The sequence below is a fragment of the Patagioenas fasciata genome, chromosome 6, assembly GCF_037038585.1.
Source record: "Patagioenas fasciata isolate bPatFas1 chromosome 6, bPatFas1.hap1, whole genome shotgun sequence".
Lineage (NCBI taxonomy): Eukaryota > Metazoa > Chordata > Aves > Columbiformes > Columbidae > Patagioenas > Patagioenas fasciata.
The window spans coordinates 37,028,786-37,048,638 of record NC_092525.1 but is presented as its reverse complement, the minus strand read 5'-3'; the positions used below and the strand labels follow the sequence as shown (position 1 = coordinate 37,048,638).

Genomic DNA, 19,853 nt, shown 5'->3' with positions numbered 1-19,853 from the left:
CACTCCCAGGAAGGCGCTGGGCATCTTGCGGGTCTGCACAGTGAATGTTTGTATGACGTATTTAAATGTCCTTTGAATGTTTTCCATCTCGGTTAAGAAAAGAACTACACAGAAAGGAAGTCACAGCAAGCATTCTATATATAAACAGACTGTATCCACATAGTTTATTTCTCACAGTTCTCCTGACAATTGAACATTATTTAAGAACATACTGTATACACAGATAAGAAGAAACATACAAAATGTTTTAAATGATGCACAACAAAATCCAGCAGTATAAAAGAATGCATGTGAACCCTTGCTCACTGCTCAGGCTAAATTTAATCACCGTTTAAATAGTAATAAAAATACAATCTTTCATGGATCTTGTGCAGACTACAAAAGAGGAAAAATTATTACCATATATATGATTTATATTAGGCAGTTTTCTTTGATGAGTTGCACTAACAACTCCAAATACAGAGGCAGAAGGCTGTGTATTTTATTTTAAAGGAGTTAATGTTGAGTATTAGAGACTTTACACAGTTACTACCACTGGCACTTTTCACCATATTTTGTACACATCACATGATCATCTTATATAACATTACATTTAAAAAATATATCTGAGTGACAATTTTATAACATTCACACACCATGAGCTGGTTAAGGAAGCAATGCCACAGTTGCCCCCTGTAGTGCTTCACTGTTAGTAAATAGAGTTCATCGTGGTTTCATAAAAAAATAAAAAAACATAAAATTAAAACCAAAATTGAAAGTCAATGTGATTAAGCAGCTCCAATTGAATAAAGGCCTGTAACCAACCTTCGCTGAGACAGTGAGTATTTTTTAGAGTACATCCTAGAAGCAAACACTGTCATTGGTTAAAACCTTGCCTAAAGAAGTCAGTTACTGTGCTGAAAACTATTTCACAACAAAACTGCAAGCTACTAAACTGTTTTTATATAAATACTTCATCTCCTCTGGATCTCATTATAACCGAGTTCTTCAAAGCCTTTGGAATTTACTCTATCTGTAATGTGTGCTCTCATTTCTGGCTCACCCTTTTGTATGTTTTTCTTGTGTGTTTAGATTCACCACCTAAAAATGACTAATGTGGTGAAAAGAAAAGTCTCCCAGTGAAACCTTCCGCACACTAGGAATGTTCAGCTGCTGCTCAGTGATCTAGAACCATGACAGCTCAAAGCTGTAGTTTGACAAGTACACCCAGGAAGCTGTCATGCTGTGAGCGACATTTCAGGGAAAGCAGAGTCTTTCCAAAATGTGCACAGAATTAACAATGGTGCCATTGTTATTTTTCAAAGAGGATAGTAAGCCCAAGATGGTAGATCTGCTTCCCATGTCATCTATTTGCTGGAAAGTAGTTTGGGTCAAGATAATTGTAACTGGTGCCCTGGGACATGCAGTAGTCTCTGTCTAAAAATGTCTCTGCTCTGTAAATAGGTTCTAACTGATGATCTTCCTTATGAATCTCTGTTTCATGCAGACTGCAAGGGAAAGAAAGAGATAACAGTTTAAAAGTCAAATCGTTTCCTTATCTTTAACTCTCAGAAACAGTGATCATATGAACACATTCACAGCTAATTTGATACAATTAATTCGTAGAGTATCATCTCCCCCACTATTGAACAGTATCAAACCTAGCTGTGCACTCTTTTAAGAAAAAAATAAAATCACCCATCCAGAAAATGCTTACAAAATTTATCTCCCACAAATACATGCTAAAGTATCTTCTGCTTCACCCAACACAGGAGAGGCGTCCTATGCCGGAGCAAAGATTTCCAACTTACACAGCAATTAAGCCACATCAAGACAGTCAAGCTCATTACAAATAACAAGTAGAAGCATATACTGCTCACCAGTCAGAACAAGAATCGCAGAAATCCAAGGACATTTCTTGAGGGCAGTCTTGGCAGTGCCACCGAACACCCTGGATAGGTTCAATTCCACAGTTATCACACTGTGAAGCAAAGGGAAGAGCACTGAAGAGGCAGCAACTCAGATCACTTACGTTAGTATATACCAACACACCCTACAGAAAGGCACGGATGTAGGTCGATTACTCCAGCCCACACAGCTGAATTCTTCTCATCAAATACCATAATGTATTAATGGACAAAGAAGCCTTGAGGACTGATCAGTCTTTTGCTTTGTGTCCCACTGCCCAGATGCTCCATGTTGCCATTATCCTCCTACTTGACAGAAGCAGAGCTAGTCCTGCCCGCAGTCACTGCCTCTCTCACGTGGCTCTAAGAACTGCTGTGACACAATACACGAACATAATGTTTCTATAGCTTAAGTCCAACCATATAAAATGTCTAAATACAGATGCACTTCCCACAGCACAAGAAAGTGGTAAGACTAGACCAGTGGAGGTGGGTGGGAGGCTGTTGATGGGCTGCAGATCAGGACGTGACAGGTTAAACGTTAGGAAGGAAGCGGGACAACATGTCTGGGGAAGGGAACAGAAGTCTACAACTGAAGCTGAGCAAGAAGACAAGAGCTAATCCCCTGAGAAGAATCAGGGACAATACAAGAGCAGGTAGGTGCAAGAAGAGTGCGGCATGAAGAGGAGGAAACAAGGTACCAACAAAACGTCAGGACTGCGTGAAAAGTTCATGATGGTAAAGAAGAGGGGCAGAAATGCAAAAAACTTTTGCTCAAAAAAGGGAACCCGGAAAATGGGACGTTTCAAAAATCTGAACTATGAAGAGACAGGATTGAAAGGGAAAAATAAACGTGGGAAACAAGCCTGTCCTCCCATATCTCATCCACCTTTGGAGCCTGAAGTTCTCCCTCAGCATCTGTGAAGCCCACTCCCACAGCATCTCAGTCCTGGCCACAACTAATCCACTGAGGGTTACAAACAGATTTGTCACGGCTGCATCCCGTCCCTCCACAGGCAGCTTTCACAGTTTCAGGGCAGATAATGAGGAGGGACTAAGCACAGTCGGAGCTGTTCTCTGAAAATATCATGTTCAGTATAATGCTAAATACTTTTAAAAAAATAAAAATTAAAAATTGGTTCCGGCTATCTCAATTTGAGAATAAAGGTAGTGGCTTGACCCTAATTTCTGTGCTCCAGCTTCCCTCTCCCCCGTGAAAAAGAAATAATAACCATGCCTTTCATTTCCTAAGGGGAAAAAAAAGTAGTTGCAAAGTGCTCTGACATTATAGCAATGAAAGCCATAAAAAGCCCACAAGGGATTCGATAATTCAATATTCAAAGTAGAGTTTGAATGATGTGTAGTAAATGAGGCTGAAGGCCACGCAGAACCAAAAGTGCTCGGAATGGTTGCTTATTAGGTGAGCTGTGTCCAGCCTGTGCTGAGCCAGGCAGCACTCCGGGGGGAAAATAGTATCTAATCATGGAATTTCATAGCTTACTATAATGCAGAGTAAAATCAAGTTCAGATTGCAAAGAAACTTTCAGATTTTGAATGCTCAACATTGCATAATGGCAATTTACTTTTCAGAGTAATTTTATGCAGAAAAAGCAACTAGTTTGTTACCTCGAAGTCTGGTCTGCGTGAGCAGAGCTTTGATTTTTTAGGGAAAGCAAATGCTAACTTAAACCGAACCAAAAAACCAAACACACAATGCTAACTTAAAATAAAAAGCGCTTTGGTGGTCTAAGAACATGATTAAGTCTGTCAATGTCCACTCACAAGGCTGTCTTAATTTTTCGAGCCATTTTGAACTGAACTTTAAACTCAATATCTTTGCACTCCTATAAAAATGGGTGTTAAAAAATAAATCTAGCTGCGTATCACTAAACATGGTAAAGAAGCTGTTCCAACATAGCAACCGGTTACACAGAAAATGCCTTGCAAACCAGAAAATATAATGTAGAAAATGCCTTGTCTTCCATGTCACCCATTAGTGGTTGATACCACGACAACGCAAGTTTGACTTGATGTTTATTTTCTTAATTTCATGTAAACATTGTTTTGTGTCCTTGCTTCAGTTTCTGCAAGTTATTACTTGAAAGGATGAGGAAGTTGCTACAAAGCAAAAAAATTCTTCATCTATTAGTGTTTTCATTCAAAATCTTTGTCCCTTCTTTGGCCTTAGGGGGAGGCAAAATGACTCCAAATTCATACTTGGAGAATTCTCATCAATTATTCATTGTCAAAGCAGAGTGTGGTATCAAATGGAATTCTATAATGATTTAACATGGCTCTGGAGTGGTATCTTCATAATACAAATGGGGAAAAGACAGTATGCTTAGTAATTTTCATATAATATCAGTATTTAGTGAAACCTGAGCTATTGGAAAGAGTGAATTACTTGGGTTGTCTTTTATTTTAAAGAAGATGAGGGAAAGCAGACACTGTGTACAGGAACTCAGGAACCAAACTTGCTATATTAAATGAAGCCTTTTTAGTTAATTCAAACCATGTTATCTTCGAAAATGTCTACAATCCATCGAGTAACAGGAGAATATCCCTGAAAGTTACCTTGAATCCCACATGCTGCACAAATCCACTCTCCGCATGCATCTGCTGGAGTTTCTGTTTCTTCAATTTTTTAAACTCTAACAGTTCTTTGTATTCGGGTAACTCTCGATATGTTAATGGAATACTTTCTTCATCCTGTTAAAAAAATGAGAACCATCCTTTACTTTAGGAATATAATAACTAGTAAGACATATATTCCATAAATCACTACGTATGATCAATAATCTTTGAGAAAATGCTGACGATATATTCTAAGAAACATATTGAGAAACTATTTTTAAAAACATCGCACAAAAGAGAGCACAGAGCTAACTCAGATTGTGGGTTGTATTACTTATACTTCATGATTTGCACCAGAATAAAAAGAATCCGTTCTCCTACAAACAAGTTCCTGTAGTAAAATGAGAGAGCAGTGCCTGACTTTAAATTCCTAGTTCTTTTCTCATCCTAGATGCCTAACTGCAATTTGCTTGTACATACGTTGTGTGCACAACAGCAGCTGCAGGAGAAGACTTCATTTAAGACAAAGCTAGTCTATCTGAGTTTTAAGTACCTGGCAACAGATATACTTGGGAACTGAAATTTCAAGTCAGTTTTATCACGTTAATTGATCTTTCTCTTTGCTTCTTGTGGCATGGTATGGAATTACACTTTTCTAAGGATAGTTATAATCGCTACTTTGAAGCACTTTCAAAGCTGTGAAAACAATAAAACCAAACGACACCCCAAAACTTTTTACAGTTTTTAGAATTTTTGCACAAACAGATTTCTAAAAGATCCATAAATCAAGACAGTACCAAGCTTCCATTATACGTATTTTCTTACTTGAAGACAGTCAATCTTAACAGTACTAACCTCTCACCTTTACCCGTAAGAATAAAAAGTGACAAGAAGCATCATTCCATGACTGGAAGAGCAGAAGTGTCAGAGTTATCCAATGCTTTCATCCCTTTCCTTCATGCTCTCTCTTAATTGCTTAATAAAATAGGGTGCTGTTTTCCTAAATTATGAACAGGCTAGTGCATACAACTTGCCCAGAGGCTTTCAAAACATGCCTCTCTCTTTTTAAAGAAACACACTGTTTCTCTTTTCTCTCATCCAGTTTTCTTCAAAAAGGTTGAGGACTTCTATGTTATGAGAAGCAAGAAGCTCCCATTCTAATTCAGATGCCTGTTTCAATACAGTTAATTAATTGTAGCTACTGTAGTTGGTAGATGTCAGCTGTTTTCAAAGATGAGAAGGCTTCATCGACGCAGAGCAGCTTGCACATTCTATACTGACAGGAATGTTCGGTTATGGGAAACAACTACAACACAGCAATCAAAATTATTCCATACACATAATTTCAATTTCTTTTTTACAGTTCCATGAAGATTAAAGAATCTGTATTATTTAGTAAGTTTATTAAATGAAGTGAGTGAAAGAGTGCTCAGTTTCTAAAGGCACTATCAATTATTTATTGCAATTAAAAACCTATGTAATGGACTAGATGGCAAATGTTCAGAAAAATTGAGGTTAGATAACATGATTAAATTGGGTGGTGATAAGCTACGTTCTCCTAATGTAAAGCAGGGATTCACCTTCCATGCAAATCTTAAAAGATTTTCAGAGAAAAAGTGCCTGGCAGAAAATAACGGTATATTGAATAAACTACTATAATAGCTCCCCCTGTGGATGCTTCGCTCTGGAATAAGAAGTAGTTGTATTCTAGACTACTCAGAAAATGAAGTAATAATAACTGAAAGGAAATTCATGTTACTTGGGAATAACTCATTTATACTACAACACCTTTTCAGGAATGGTTATGGCAGTCAAGCTGACTGGTAAAATCCAGGGAAAATCTTTTTATCTTCACAAGGGAACAGCACCTGGTACTTCCAGTAAAAGGAACTCAAAGAAAACCTTCCCTTTAATTTTCTTGCTACACTGAGTCTCTTTGTCCACAATGATGATGCAAAGTGTTTTTTTCCAAGACAGCCACTATCACTAAAAGACCTGACCTTTAACACTAGAATAGAATTGTGTGCATTCATTTTCAATATAATTCGTGATTTCTTTTTCTTCCAAATTGCTTCTGTTTTGCACTGATAATGGGGATCTTTTTGGTAATTGAGTTCACCTGTGTCCTTCTACATTACTGTAAGGAGAAATATACCCCTCTGGAAATGTTGCACTAGTGAAGAAAGAAAGAAAGAAAGGGGGGAGGGGAAGAAAGGGCACAATTCCCTCATTATCACGGCAAAAAAATAAAACAGCAACTTCTATCCAAATTAAAATAAATCCCAGTTGATTTATGGTGCCCATATTAGGACACCATAGCAAAACCAAAATGTTTCAGGAAAATATTCACAACAGTTAGAAAATACGTATGTAAAAACAATACAGAACAAAAGAATGTTGGCTCAAAACCAAGAATAGTATCCTGCATCTCTTCTAATATGCATTTTTCTTTCCAGGTCTTTTAAGGTTCTTACTGGAATATGCAAAGTTATCAGGAATGTCATAAATGAATCAAAAGACCATCAGAGAGGGAACACAGAACATGAGTGAAGATGGGATTTAAGACTGAGTAATGGATGAGCAAATTAAATAATTTAAGGAAGATGATGCGGTGTATGTAAAAGAGTCAGTAAAGGAAATGAATGGACTTCTACTGGGTGGCATTAATACTTGTGTTACGCAATAAGATTTTCCCACACAGGATGTCAATAGGCTCACAAAAAAAATCCACAACAAACCAACAAAAAACCCCAAAAAATCTTGTCCAGCATCCTAGTGGTGGGATATAGTCCCTCTATATGGAAGTGGGAATTACATGTGTCTGAATTCTTGCACTATTATTGCGTGTGGTAAATTAGGGAAGCGGAATGCTACGAGATGTAATAATACGTTGGGTTATGGTGTCTACCAGAATTTGCCTGTAAAAACACACACATTTGCTTCCTGCTTGACAACTCAGTCTGTTAGTTCACGCTTTGAAGTGGATTTAGAAAAAGCCCCATAATCAATTCAGCCAGTGAAGGAAGATAAAAAGCAATTATGCGAAGGACATTCAAATTTTACCAGGGCTTTAAGTAACCCCTCTAATAAAACACATCTTTAACCAGAATCGTAATTACATGGTGTACATGATTTTGAAACCGATCTCATGTCAGATCACTTTTTTTAAATATACAACTAAAACTTCTTAGAGCTGTTGCAGGACAAAACTTCTTTTATGTACTTGCTTCTCATTTGGTTTAAATTTTCTGCAATTGGAGGCCTTTATATTAATGATGTGTTTATAATTCAAAATGGTTCATGCATCTTATAACAATTTAATACTTACTTGATGATGTTTATTTTATGGCAGAGATGCTTAATCCTCAAATTGTTCATTAAACAAGGTTAAAATGACAGTAAGCAAGACATTCTCTTACTGATTTAAGTGACATACCGATACTTCCTCTTCTGCTGCAGTATCCATATGGCTGTGAAAACTGGATCTGTCATCATCTTCATCCATATAAACTGGAGGTTCATGAGATGTCATGAAAGTTGAAGGTTTGAAAAGATGTTTATTTAAAGGATGCTGCCGTCTACTTGATGACTACAGTGAAAAAATGATATATTTTTAAAAACATTCCTTGGTTATTATTTAAGTAATCCTCATTGATAAAACCTTGCCAGAAATTTGTTCTTCTGCACTAAGCAGTCTGTGGACTTCTGAATTATTTTTACTTAAATCTCTGTATCAGAGCTTCATACAGCTGGAGTTTTCTCCCCCATAACAAGTGAAATCAGATGAACAGTGCAACAATTCTTTGGTAAGAACCCTTACCATAAAAACCCTACCGTCTTAAAAAAAGAGACTGACAACAACAGAAGAACAGAAAACAAAGCTGTTACGATTTTGAGGACGGAGAAGTAAAGTGCAAATATATTAAAAAATTTCCAAGAGTTATGAATGGTGTAAGACTGAACACAGAAATAGTTTTGCACATATCCAAGTGACAAGTCCATGCTTGACTCCTATCATCAAGTCTAGGCTAATTGTCCAGATTTCTTTCCTATTCCATGGAGGGAAAAAGCAATTCATTCCACCATAAACCAGGTTCCTAAGAGTTAGAAAGAACTGCCCTCTGCAGGTTCTTTTTCATTGCCCCTGACTGGAAAAGGAACCTAAAAACTGTTAGATGAGATCAATTACTCCATTAATGTATATGTAAAACCTTTCAACTTTAATGCTGTCTGAAGGTGTAGAATGTGTGGCAGTTTTAAAATAGATTACTTAAAGGCGCTCAGCCCCTATAACTTATTCCCCATGGAGAATATTAAATACTGAAAAAGAGGAATTTAGGGTGAATAAAACTGACTCAACTTTTTACTTAGCTACTTTCCGGACCAGCATTTTGACACCTTGAATGTCAAATCTTACATTCCTCAATTCAAAGAAAATAGTGTGAATCAAAAACCAGAAGTATGAAAAGTGGTTTTTTAAATAATCATCTTTGCCAAGCACCTGTCATACAGATAAAGCATAAGAAATATTTACAATAGTTAAAACTTTCTCTCCCTATGCAAGACTTTTTACCCCAAAGGTTCCTGTATCAGTTACAAACCTGTAATACTATAATACAACCCTTTATCTACAAAGAGGGAGTCAAACTCTGAGGAGAGATCTAGCATTGTTTTCAGTTGTGCACCGTTTAAAATGTAAAGGCAAAGATCACACGAATGATCTTAGATGGAATGTAGCTATGCAGACAGATGTGCACCACAGAATTGAGGAATTCAACATGGGAATTTAACTAAGGACTTCAATTCTCTTTTAACGTGATTCTACTTCTGATGAAGAATGAAGTAAAATACTACATAAAACAGACAGTTTAAAAAAATCATTTTTCTTGCTGGAAATGTATGTTCTGGATTAACCTAAAAGCAGGTGCACGAGTAATATTACATAAGCATTAAATTGAAAATGATAAGCCATAATTGAAGAATTGAATACTAGCGTCCTAAATCCCTGATTCAGTTTTATTTTCACCAGGTTATATAATGGTTATACAAGAAAATAAACTGATGCATCCTGTTTAATTTCCTGTATCACTTATCAGAAGAGACATTATGTCATGACGAGATATATGTAGGAACTTCAACAAGACGTTCAAGAACTGCAGAGGCTTCTCACCTCCCCGCTAACGATTTAAAAAAAGCATTCTGGGCAATCCCCATGGAGAAATGCAAGTACAATCTTGGGAATCATCCCTCTTGACACAACTATTTACATAAAATATATCTGGTTTTCACTCTCCCATAGGTATGTGCTTTAAGTTCCGCATCTTATTTTCATACTTCTATTATTGGTAATAAAGCAGATACTGCAGTTTACAGCATATGTGCACACTCAATATGAAGATAAGGAGGAGCACAGCATAAGCATGACCCAGGCTCCCAGCGCCCCTTGTATTTCCTTTCTGCCACATTATGTTTACTCCGTTGGAGACTTGGGAATAACTCCAGCACAGTACAGTGCTGTCAATCTGTGCTCTAAGTAGACAGCTACATTAGCAGACTGAGAGCTCAATTCCCCCGCATATGCTATTTGTTTCATTTTTCTCATCTGCTGTATTTCTTACATGGGATACAAATATAAAATGGAGACACTACTTTAATACAAACTGGGGCACAATGACCTTACTTTTATGACTTGGTAATAAGGATATGAATCATCCCGTGAAAACAGACGGTAAGTATTAGATTTCTTCCATGTATAAGCTTAAGTAAAATCTGTAGGATGGCAGCATGACCACTGGAGTATGAGAATGTTTAGAATTTTATAAAAATATGTTTCACTCCTGGTTATGCTGTGTTTGTATACATATCAGTGGGGTTAAAGAACTTTATGGATCACTGTTCAAATTAGTGAAAAATATGGTTAAAATGTCACACATGTACTGATTATGTATTCCCACTATTTATCAAATACAGTGATCCGCTGCCTGGCAGCATTGCTCACATTCTGTAATAACAGTCTTTCCAAATAAAACTAAGAGGAAAGAAGACAAGACATGTGACTAAGGTAATTTAAAACAGTGTGGTGACATAAAGGACTTAGAAGATTATAATTTGCAAAACTAGATTTTCAACCTCTTTTGAAATTAGCCCTACAGTATGGTAAAATGTACAAGTAATTTAGAGTTCTAACAGCTGAATCTCAACACAGTATTTAAGGTATCAATGTTTCCAGCTGTTTCCTTGGTTCTTCTGCCAGAAAGTCCTTCTCCAAGAGACAAGACGACAGACAAAGTCATGCCCACACCCTCCCTGCCTCTGTTTACACAACAATATCGTAGATTAAAATCCTGGTGAAAGTCAAATGGCATTACTATGATGGATGGCAAACTGGAAAGCCACTGATATGAGCACTCGTTGTTTGCAGTAACTTCAGAGAATAACAGGAGACAACTGGAGGTGTGTAACATTTCAAATCTTTAGAGCTGAGCTGTGGTAGGTCTTTCTATCAGGCCGTTCTGGCAGTAAATTCTCCTCCCAGCCTTTCAAGGGACTAAATCTGCAAGTTTGCCTTTTTGCAGAATCCATGTAAGACTTACTCTTAATCAGAAAATATCATGGACACCTGGATGTCAAAAAGTTACATTACTCTACAAAATGCCATTGTAACAGGTTTCAAAGAAGTTTGGTAAACACAATGGTAACAAACCACCCTCCCCCTAAACAAAACCCCCCCCAAAACTGGAGACTGCCCTCTTCAATTACCTAGGGTCCTCCTTAATACCCAAGAGTACCACATCATTTAAATCAAAATGTGTGACTGGCCTGCACAGAAGTCTAGAGACTTTTATTTTAAGAGGATTTCTCAGACCCGTATTCTTTTTTCATCCATTCCAAGATCAGGAAAAGCACCATATTTTAATGCTCAGTCATATGACCATTCTACTTTAATGGTCATATATAGCAAATCAAAATAAAGCATGACATTTCAATCTTAAGCCTATGCTTGCGCTACTTCAGTGTGCTCAGTTATACATAACTTTGTTTTTGTTAATTAGAAGATGATTGTACAATATGAATTATACACCTCCCTGTCTTCTTCCAACAGGGTTCTCATTATCCTCTTCTATCATCAATTCAGGCAAACTTACGAAAGAGTAAAAAGTACCCCAAGACCAACCATCGAAGCCTGTTAATTCAGCCTGCAATCTCACTGCTGTGTTCTCTTTTCTGACATGATGATCCAATAGAGACGTAATTAACAGATGCTGATGTGTAACTAGAATAACACCCAACTCATTCTACGGTGCTAATGGCAAAAGAAAAAGATTACTGAGTAAGAAATACATGCAAGGTGGAACTAGTTAGTAAGAAAGCACTAATCAAGACTTAAATCTATTGAAAATGTTAATGATTTAGACTCAATTTGCATGTAAATGCAAACAGAAATAGGGAATTTCTGCTGTAATATTGTCTCACCTTTTTGGAGTATAAATATAAGTTTGGAGTTCTTCCTGGAACTGGAATACCAGCTTTAGTCAGTTTAATAAAATATTTTTGCACTCTACTGGCAACCTAGAAAAAATAATGCAAAAATTGAATGTCAATTGAAATGTAACATACCTTCACTTCAAAGGTTTGCCAGCATTGCCAGATTGGTTCTGAATATAAGGATAAGAAAAGTGTATTTCTACTTTGCAACAACTACTCTAACCGTTACCTATCTTGCAATGCTACATTTCAGGATTTTCAGACACTCTGAAGGCTTTCAGAGAAAAAAAAGCCATTGTTTAAAAGTACACAGGGAACGTAGCAAAAGTTGTGATAGAAAGGTAAGAATTTTAGTATTTTGCTATGTGGTGAAGCTAAACTTATTCTTTCTTAACAATGACACATAAATTATGCATAGTTAGCTTATATGAAGTACTTCTACATTTTATTTATGAAATAAGGAGGCATACATTTTCATTTTTTCAGGTATGGAGACATGTAAGTATAGATAAGATCACAGATTTTATATTGAAATACTTAAGCATACTTCTAACAAAACAAAACAGGACAAATTAAAAATACTGTAAAAATACAACATCAGCATTCTTTACTTCGGGTCAAAATGGAGAAATTATGTCATTTTAGGGGAAAAATCCCAACGAGTCAGATGCAAAAACACATTGTGTCTCACATCTGTTTCCTTTTGTTTGTATTGGCCCCAGTACAGGACTAATTCTTCTTTGAGTATTAACATGTCTGCCCATTCCACAGTCCTGTGGGGCAGGAAATGCAGCACTCCAATGTAACTCAGTCTGAGAATGGTCGGTGTCATTATACGTGCTATATAGCATTAAATGCATGTTGTCAACATCTAATGAACAACCAGGTCTGGCTTTGTCATGGGTTTGGAGCGCTTTTAAAATTCTATATTTGAGATAAAGAATAAGAGTCATGTTATTATTAGTGAAATGTAGGCCCTGATTTTGCATTTTTAAAGAAAAGTAAGGAACTACTGAGAAGATAATTGATTTTATTTATTGCTTGAAAAAATAAAAAAACACATCTACAAATAAATCTTCTGTAAATCTGTATCAACTGCTAGGATGCAGTGTCTAACAGCACTACTACCACAGCACAAGCACTGAAACAACGCCCAAGCAGTCAAATACTTTTTTTCAAGCAAAATAATTTTATTGCTTTAATTATGAGCATTATAAAAATTAAACTCTCTTTTTTACTTCCTCACTTTACGAACTGTTGGGAGTTTTTTTCACAGAATCCCAGAATGTCAGGGGTTGGAAGGGACCTGGAAAGCTCATCCAGTGCAATCCCCCCATGGAGCAGGAACACCCAGCTGAGGTTCCACAGGAAGGTGTCCAGGCGGGTTTGAATGTCTGCAGAGAAGGAGACTCCACAACCTCCCTGGGCAGCCTGGGCCAGGCTTTGCCACCCTCACCAGGAACAAGTTTCTTCTCAAATTTAAGTGGAACCTCTTATGTTCCAGTTTGTACCCATTACCCCTTGTCCTACCATTGGTTGTCACCGAGAAGAGCCTGGCTCCATCCTCCTGACACTCACCCTTTATATATCTGTAAACATGAATGAGGTCACCCCTCAGTCTCCTCTTCTCCAGCTCCAGAGCCCCAGCTCCCTCAGCCTTTCCTCACACGGGAGATGCTCCACTCCCTTCAGCATCTTGGTGGCTGCGCTGGACTCTCTCCAGCAGTTCCCTGTCCTTCTGGAACTGAGGGGCCACAACTGGACACAATATTCCAGGTGTGGTCTCCCCAGGGCAGAGTAGAGGGGCAGGAGAACCTCTCTGACCTACTGACCACCCCCTTCTAATCCACCCCAGGTACCATTGGCCTTCCTGGCCACAAGGGTCCAGTGCTGGCTCATGGTCATCCTGCTGTCCCCAGGACCTCCAAGCCTTTCACCTGCACTGCTCTCTAATTTTACAGAAAATACCGTCAAATCAGAAATAAATTACTCAAGCGCTGAAGAGAAACCTGCATATTATATCTTATCAATGCTTCCTGAAAAGTTAAAAAAAAAAAAAAGCCAAAGAAAGGGATTACTTCTCCAAGTATTTTCCATCTTACCTGCTTTGCTGTTCTGTTTCCCAGTTCATCAGCTATCTTCTGCCACCGTCGGGACTCTACTTCTTCTGGTGGATACTTCAAAAGCAACTGCTCAAGTTTTTTCTAAATCAACAGGGAAAATAAGTAAATTCATCTTTCCTAGTAGAGGTATGAGTTGTCAAAAGATGTGTATCTACATGCACAGGACTCTGAGCTTCTAAGTGCTTTAAACATTATTACACAATTTGTCTTTATTCTCATGCATGTTATCACAGCTACAAAATGGAAGTTTCCAATTACCTGTTCCTCTACAGTCCACAGCTGGTTAAAAGTTTCAGGTTTGGTCTCATCGCAAAGTCGCCCTCTTATCATCTGCTCAATACAGCATACGAAACAGAATGTGTTTAGAAAAAGTACAACTACGATAACTTAACCCTTTTCTATGCAAGTAAAACTAAACCCAAACCAAATAAACGCATGAAAACTTGAAATAAAATCTGCCTAAACCAAAAGTTCTCTGATTTGAGTACACAAATGAAATTGCATCAGCAACATTAACATCTGAAGTAACAGTCTGAATTATCCACATACCCATATTAAAAAAAGGAAAAAAAAAAATCAAAATGTACTATTTTGTAAACTTTTATCTTTGCTTTTGTAACAACTACCTGTGGACGACTGTTTGTAGAACCTTCTGGACCATCACTTAAAGGCAAGACAGAGTATGAAACAGACTCTCCATCTTTCTTGGGATCCAAAGGACTTTTTGGTCTTGCAGGAATACCTACTGTGAGCAACACGGGAATTATTAAACCTCCACACTGGTCATATTTTTCTTGTAACGTGTGCCCACTTTCCTTTTACCTTTGTCAAAAATCAGCTTCACTCTCCTACTGTTACGTTTTCGGTTTTTGAATTCTCTCTCAAAGTTTCCAAGGCTAGTGGTGTATTGGTCCCAGGCAATCTCAGGGAGCTGAACAACTCTCTGAGGATACGGAAGGCCCATATCAACCTGAAAAAAAGGAATGAAAAGTGAAAAGTGATATTTAACACAATCGCTGTATATTCAAACAAAAAAACTACGAATCCTGAAAAGTTATGAAAACCTGATACTGCTTTGAAGGCAACAGCAGAATTCAAAATCAGAATTTTTAAAGGGCCATGAAGCACAGTGTCTTTATAAGGAGATGACATTTTTCAAAAATAATACACAACAGTGCATATAAAATATGCAGCGGCACGGTCAATGATGGCTTATTGAGCATAAAACTTTAAAGCATGTATTTCAGTTGAAATTGGGTGGTTTTGACTTCAATACCCTGCTACTGTCAGTATCTGTCTTTTATTTTGCTTAAACGCACTGTTTGCCCAGGATCTGTACCTTTCTTAATGCAAGAAACTACAGGACATGGAGCGTTATCATATGATAAACCTAAACTTCTCCCATCAAAGAAATCAATGTATATTTTACACTGATTTTGCTGTTTTCTGCCTAGAACACAACTGTTGCAAAGTTCACCACATTATTTAAAGGTCAACCTTAAGAGTATCATTCAGATACTTTCAACATCCACGCGTGCTATTAATTCATCTCAAAATTTAATGGAAAGGCAACTACCGAAACCAATGGGCTTACATCAGACCACTCTTCAAATCTAGGTGTCTACAAACCTAGGAAAAGAGCACCATAAAATACCTACTTCATTCTTCGCTGAAAATAGAACACGTCGCTACCAGACTAGAAGGTCAAGCCTGTTGGTCACTGGCAGACGTGGCAGCAAGAAAGTACTCAAGCTTTAAACCTTTTTTCAGTATCCCTGTGAGTACATTTTTTTAAAAGCTTGAAAAGTATTTCCTTATCAAAATCAATTCTCCTCCATCAGACAATATTCTCTTATGTTATCCAGAACTCAGGTATGTTTCCTGGTGTTCATTTTGGTTTTGGGCTACGGTTTCCTGCTCTTTAAAAAGTAATCTACCAAATTCAGTCATAGCACAACATTTAATTTCTCTAATGAGAAAAGTTATGAATTCTTGATCTGATTGATGCCTTAGTATGAAGTACTTCCAGTAACCTAGTTTTCAGATTGTCTTAAAATACCTACACTACAATTAGAAATTTAAAAATTAGATTTCTACATACCAAAAAAAGGAAAGAAAGCATGTATCATAAAATCACTGAAGACTGCATTTTACAGATTTAACACGCAAAGGGCCATTCTTGCTTAGCAAAGATTTTAAACTCATAATGTTTAAGCAAGTATACACAGAATTCTCTGATTTCTATAGACCATGAATTACTAGTTATTAAAAAAAAAATTCCAAGTAAGACTTAATAAAAAAGCCCATTGAAATACCTTCTTCTGGAGTCTTTCCACAAATCCAATAGGATCTTTCAGTGCTTCTCTCTGGTGTCTGCCTAAACTTTCAAGGTCTTGAACTGCTTGAGTACGTTGAGCCTCGAGTACAGCAATCGTCTGTAACAGTCTCTGATAACTACAGAGACAAAGGAAAACATCTCACTAAATTTGTCTTTAAAAGTGACACCTCCCATTGAAATGCTAGCCATGATTATCTACTAGCACCTACTAGACTTCATAGCTTATCTCAAACAGTTCATAGACATTTTTACTGAATTATATAAAAAACTATATCAATAACTATTTTAAATAGATGAATTTACATAAACCCATGGAAAAAAAAGTAAAACCCCCAGTAATTTCCTTCAAATGTAAATTCTATACTAGCTACACCAATATGGTATCAGGGACAACTTATTCATGTTCTTAATAGCTATGACCAACAAGCTTTGCTTACAAAGTTAAAAATGACAAATGAAATGACCTAATTTCTCTTCCACTTCAAAAATGTGCTTCCTTCTACCCCAATACAAACGACTCTGCCACAGAATTTTAACATTTCACTTCACGACCCAGAGAGTGGACAGAAATGACCTAGAAACTGTATATAAACATTTAATATAACCCTCACCTTAAAGCAGAATATGAGAATCATTTATGAAATGTAACTACAAACCAAGGAACAATTTGCAAAATAAATACATACAAAAGAGATCCCTCTAGGAATACAGAAGTTGAATGAAAGTGTCAGTGTTGCCCCAAAACTGCCACTTGAGGCTCACGCACAATTTTGATTGTCTATTGAACAGATACATTTGAGGGTCACTGATGTGACTATCATACCTGTACCCAAGAACGTCCTCTTCCCAAACTGTTTTCTATACAGCTAAATCAGAGTTAGGAAATCACACAATATTGTAACATAGCCTTTAAAAGATGGGTAACTACATGTAATACCTTTTATCAGCTTTATAGCTGAAGTTATCCACTTCAGTTTCTGAATCATGTAGTTACCCATGGCCCCTGTTGTTGCAAATTATGATGCATCAACTTTTTTTGTGAGAAATGTTTTCTGACATTTATTATTACAACTGTTCAGCACAAAATGCAACCTAACGTATACTAAAATCAGGTGGGATCTATTCACTACCCCACTGTTTCAGAAAACTTCCTTTCTATTCCCTCGCAGCTAAAAAACAGATAAGCCTAACAAGATGAATTCCACATGTATTACAGAAAAAATCCAGAGGTTACTGAGCTAATGCAAGTTTTTCAATTGACTGCACTGGTAATCAGGAAAGGCTTCAAGTGGAGAGAAGTAAACAGCCTGAAGGGAAAATACAACCTTTGTACCATTAAATATTGAAGTTTCTACCTAGATATTAAACTGCTGCCTCCCTACGAAAAAGGGTCATTTTCTTCCCACTTGGATGTAATATTTGAAAACATAAAATACAGCCGTATGTTCTGAAGTTTGAAATGAAAATACTGAATTTGTTTAAAACCAGTAGGATACAATTCTGTTCTGAATTGACTATTATTTAAATTTGTCTGCAGGTATTCAGGTTTATGGGCAACTAAGACCTAAAATGCTTGTTAAATAGGCCATTAATATTGGAACAGCAGTGGAATATTTTTCACTACCGGAAGAAAGCTCCAGTTTCTTCTAAACACAATAACTTTGCGTAAAGCAGGATAACAATGAACAGACCAAAAAAATGAACTTCAGAAATAACTTACAAAAGCAGTGACTGCACATCGAAAGTGGCCTGAGACAATACCGCAGTTCAGATTGCTTACAGAAATCATCACAGCAGCTGCCAAATCTTCCGTACGAGACTCTGGAGTTAATTCTATAGGCAGTAACAGAGCCTCAGCAGCATCCACAAGAACTTGCATCTAAGATCATGTTAGATAAAATCCTGCCTTTCTTTTCGTGAACCGTTTTACCTCATTGCTTCAAATTGTATTTAAGCGATCGCTTTTCCAAATGAAACGGCAAGAAAATCATAATTGCATTTTAAACATTTACATTGGCAATTAGATGAAGTGTTAGTTTAATGGTGATTCATGTGCTTGCAGTGGGGGAAGGAATCATCTCAATGAGGTGGCCGTAAATAATTAAGTCTGAATGGAAAGAGGAATTACATTTGAGAAGAAATAACAAACAAAACAAGAATAATGAACTCAAATTATTTCCCTCGTTAAAATATTGATGTGACCTCAGTGAAGGGATCATGGACTTGAACATAAATGGTATGGAAACGGTACCTCTGGTCTTCATGGATACTTGTGAAATATTACAAGAATGTCAGGATCATTCAAAATAACCTAATGTGATGTTGGTCTCTGACTATACAGCACTATTATCATGAAGTAATTCAAGAAAGGAGGGGTTTTGAGCACTGTTCTGGCAAAAAGATTTCCCAGCACTTTTTTGGACCTCTGCTAAAGAAAAGCATTAACTTGGAGCTATTTAACTGCCATATTCAGTTTTTGTTAATGAATATACTCTGAAGCCAAGGAATAAAGTCCAATTTTATCAAGCGAATATTGGAAGTACTGAAATGCATGAAAATGTGCACTTTGGAGTCTTACACTGCCAAGAAAAAAATTGAAAATACTAATCCTGAAATACAAGGTTGGCATATTTCATATTCAGGCACTTCAGATTGGCCGCAGTACTGCATTTTCTCTAAACCTCTGCACACTCTTTTAAATTCCAACATAACTTCTTAACTGACCGTATTATAATATGTCCGCATATGTTCTTTTAAGTTTTGAACCACTACTGTTTTCACAGCTTTATACAGACAGGCTTTTAGTTCTCTGGCCCTAAATGACTGTAATAAAGCCAAGCCAAGTATTTCTCTGAAAAAGCAGTAAGCCAAATAACAACGGACACACTGAACACTTGACTGAAATCTCTATTCTGGCTTCTTAGCCTCAAACAGTAACATAATACTTCTGCATAAGCAAAAGACACTGTCCATAATTGCCAAGACTATTAAAAAGGAGGGGAGAGAAAGGGGAGAGAAAGGGGAGAGAAAGGGGAGAGAAAGGGGAGAGAAAGGGGAGAGAAAGGGGAGAGAAAGGGGAGAGAAAGGGGAGAGAAAGGGGAGAGAAAGGGGAGAGAAAGGGGAGAGAAAGGGGAGAGAAAGGGGAGAGAAAGGGGAGAGAAAGGGGAGAGAAAGGGGAGAGAAAGGGGAGAGAAAGGGGAGAGAAAGGGGAGAGAAAGGGGAGAGAAAGGGGAGAGAAAGGGGAGAGAAAGGGGAGAGAAAGGGGAGAGAAAGGGGAGAGAAAGGGGAGAGAAAGGGGAGAGAAAGGGGAGAGAAAGGGGAGAGAAAGGGGAGAGAAAGGGGAGAGAAAGGGGAGAGAAAGGGGAGAGAAAGGGGAGAGAAAGGGGAGAGAAAGGGGAGAGAAAGGGGAGAGAAAGGGGAGAGAAAGGGGAGAGAAAGGGGAGAGAA

The 19,853-nt window shown here is 37.4% G+C and overlaps 1 protein-coding gene across 4 annotated transcripts in view; it reads right to left on the bottom strand.

The window, feature by feature from the left end:
* Window positions 1–132: 132 nt before the first annotated feature.
* Window positions 133–19,853, bottom strand: part of ZZZ3 (zinc finger ZZ-type containing 3) — a 57,413-nt gene continuing 37,692 nt past the window's right edge. For 3 of the 4 annotated variants that reach the window (XM_065841749.2, XM_071810557.1, XM_065841750.2), the window contains exons 4-13: window positions 16,384–16,522; window positions 14,891–15,038; window positions 14,695–14,813; window positions 14,327–14,398; window positions 14,048–14,149; window positions 11,934–12,029; window positions 7,897–8,049; window positions 4,461–4,595; window positions 1,860–1,960; window positions 133–1,487 (exon numbers count right to left, since the gene is read on the bottom strand). In XM_065841749.2, the coding sequence (XP_065697821.2) occupies window positions 1,343–1,487; window positions 1,860–1,960; window positions 4,461–4,595; window positions 7,897–8,049; window positions 11,934–12,029; window positions 14,048–14,149; window positions 14,327–14,398; window positions 14,695–14,813; window positions 14,891–15,038; window positions 16,384–16,522 (1,210 nt within the window). In that variant the 3' untranslated portion in view covers window positions 133–1,342. The remainder of the gene's footprint in view (window positions 1,488–1,859; window positions 1,961–4,460; window positions 4,596–7,896; window positions 8,050–11,933; window positions 12,030–14,047; window positions 14,150–14,326; window positions 14,399–14,694; window positions 14,814–14,890; window positions 15,039–16,383; window positions 16,523–19,853) is intronic. The other variant, XM_065841751.2, reaches the window with a different exon arrangement.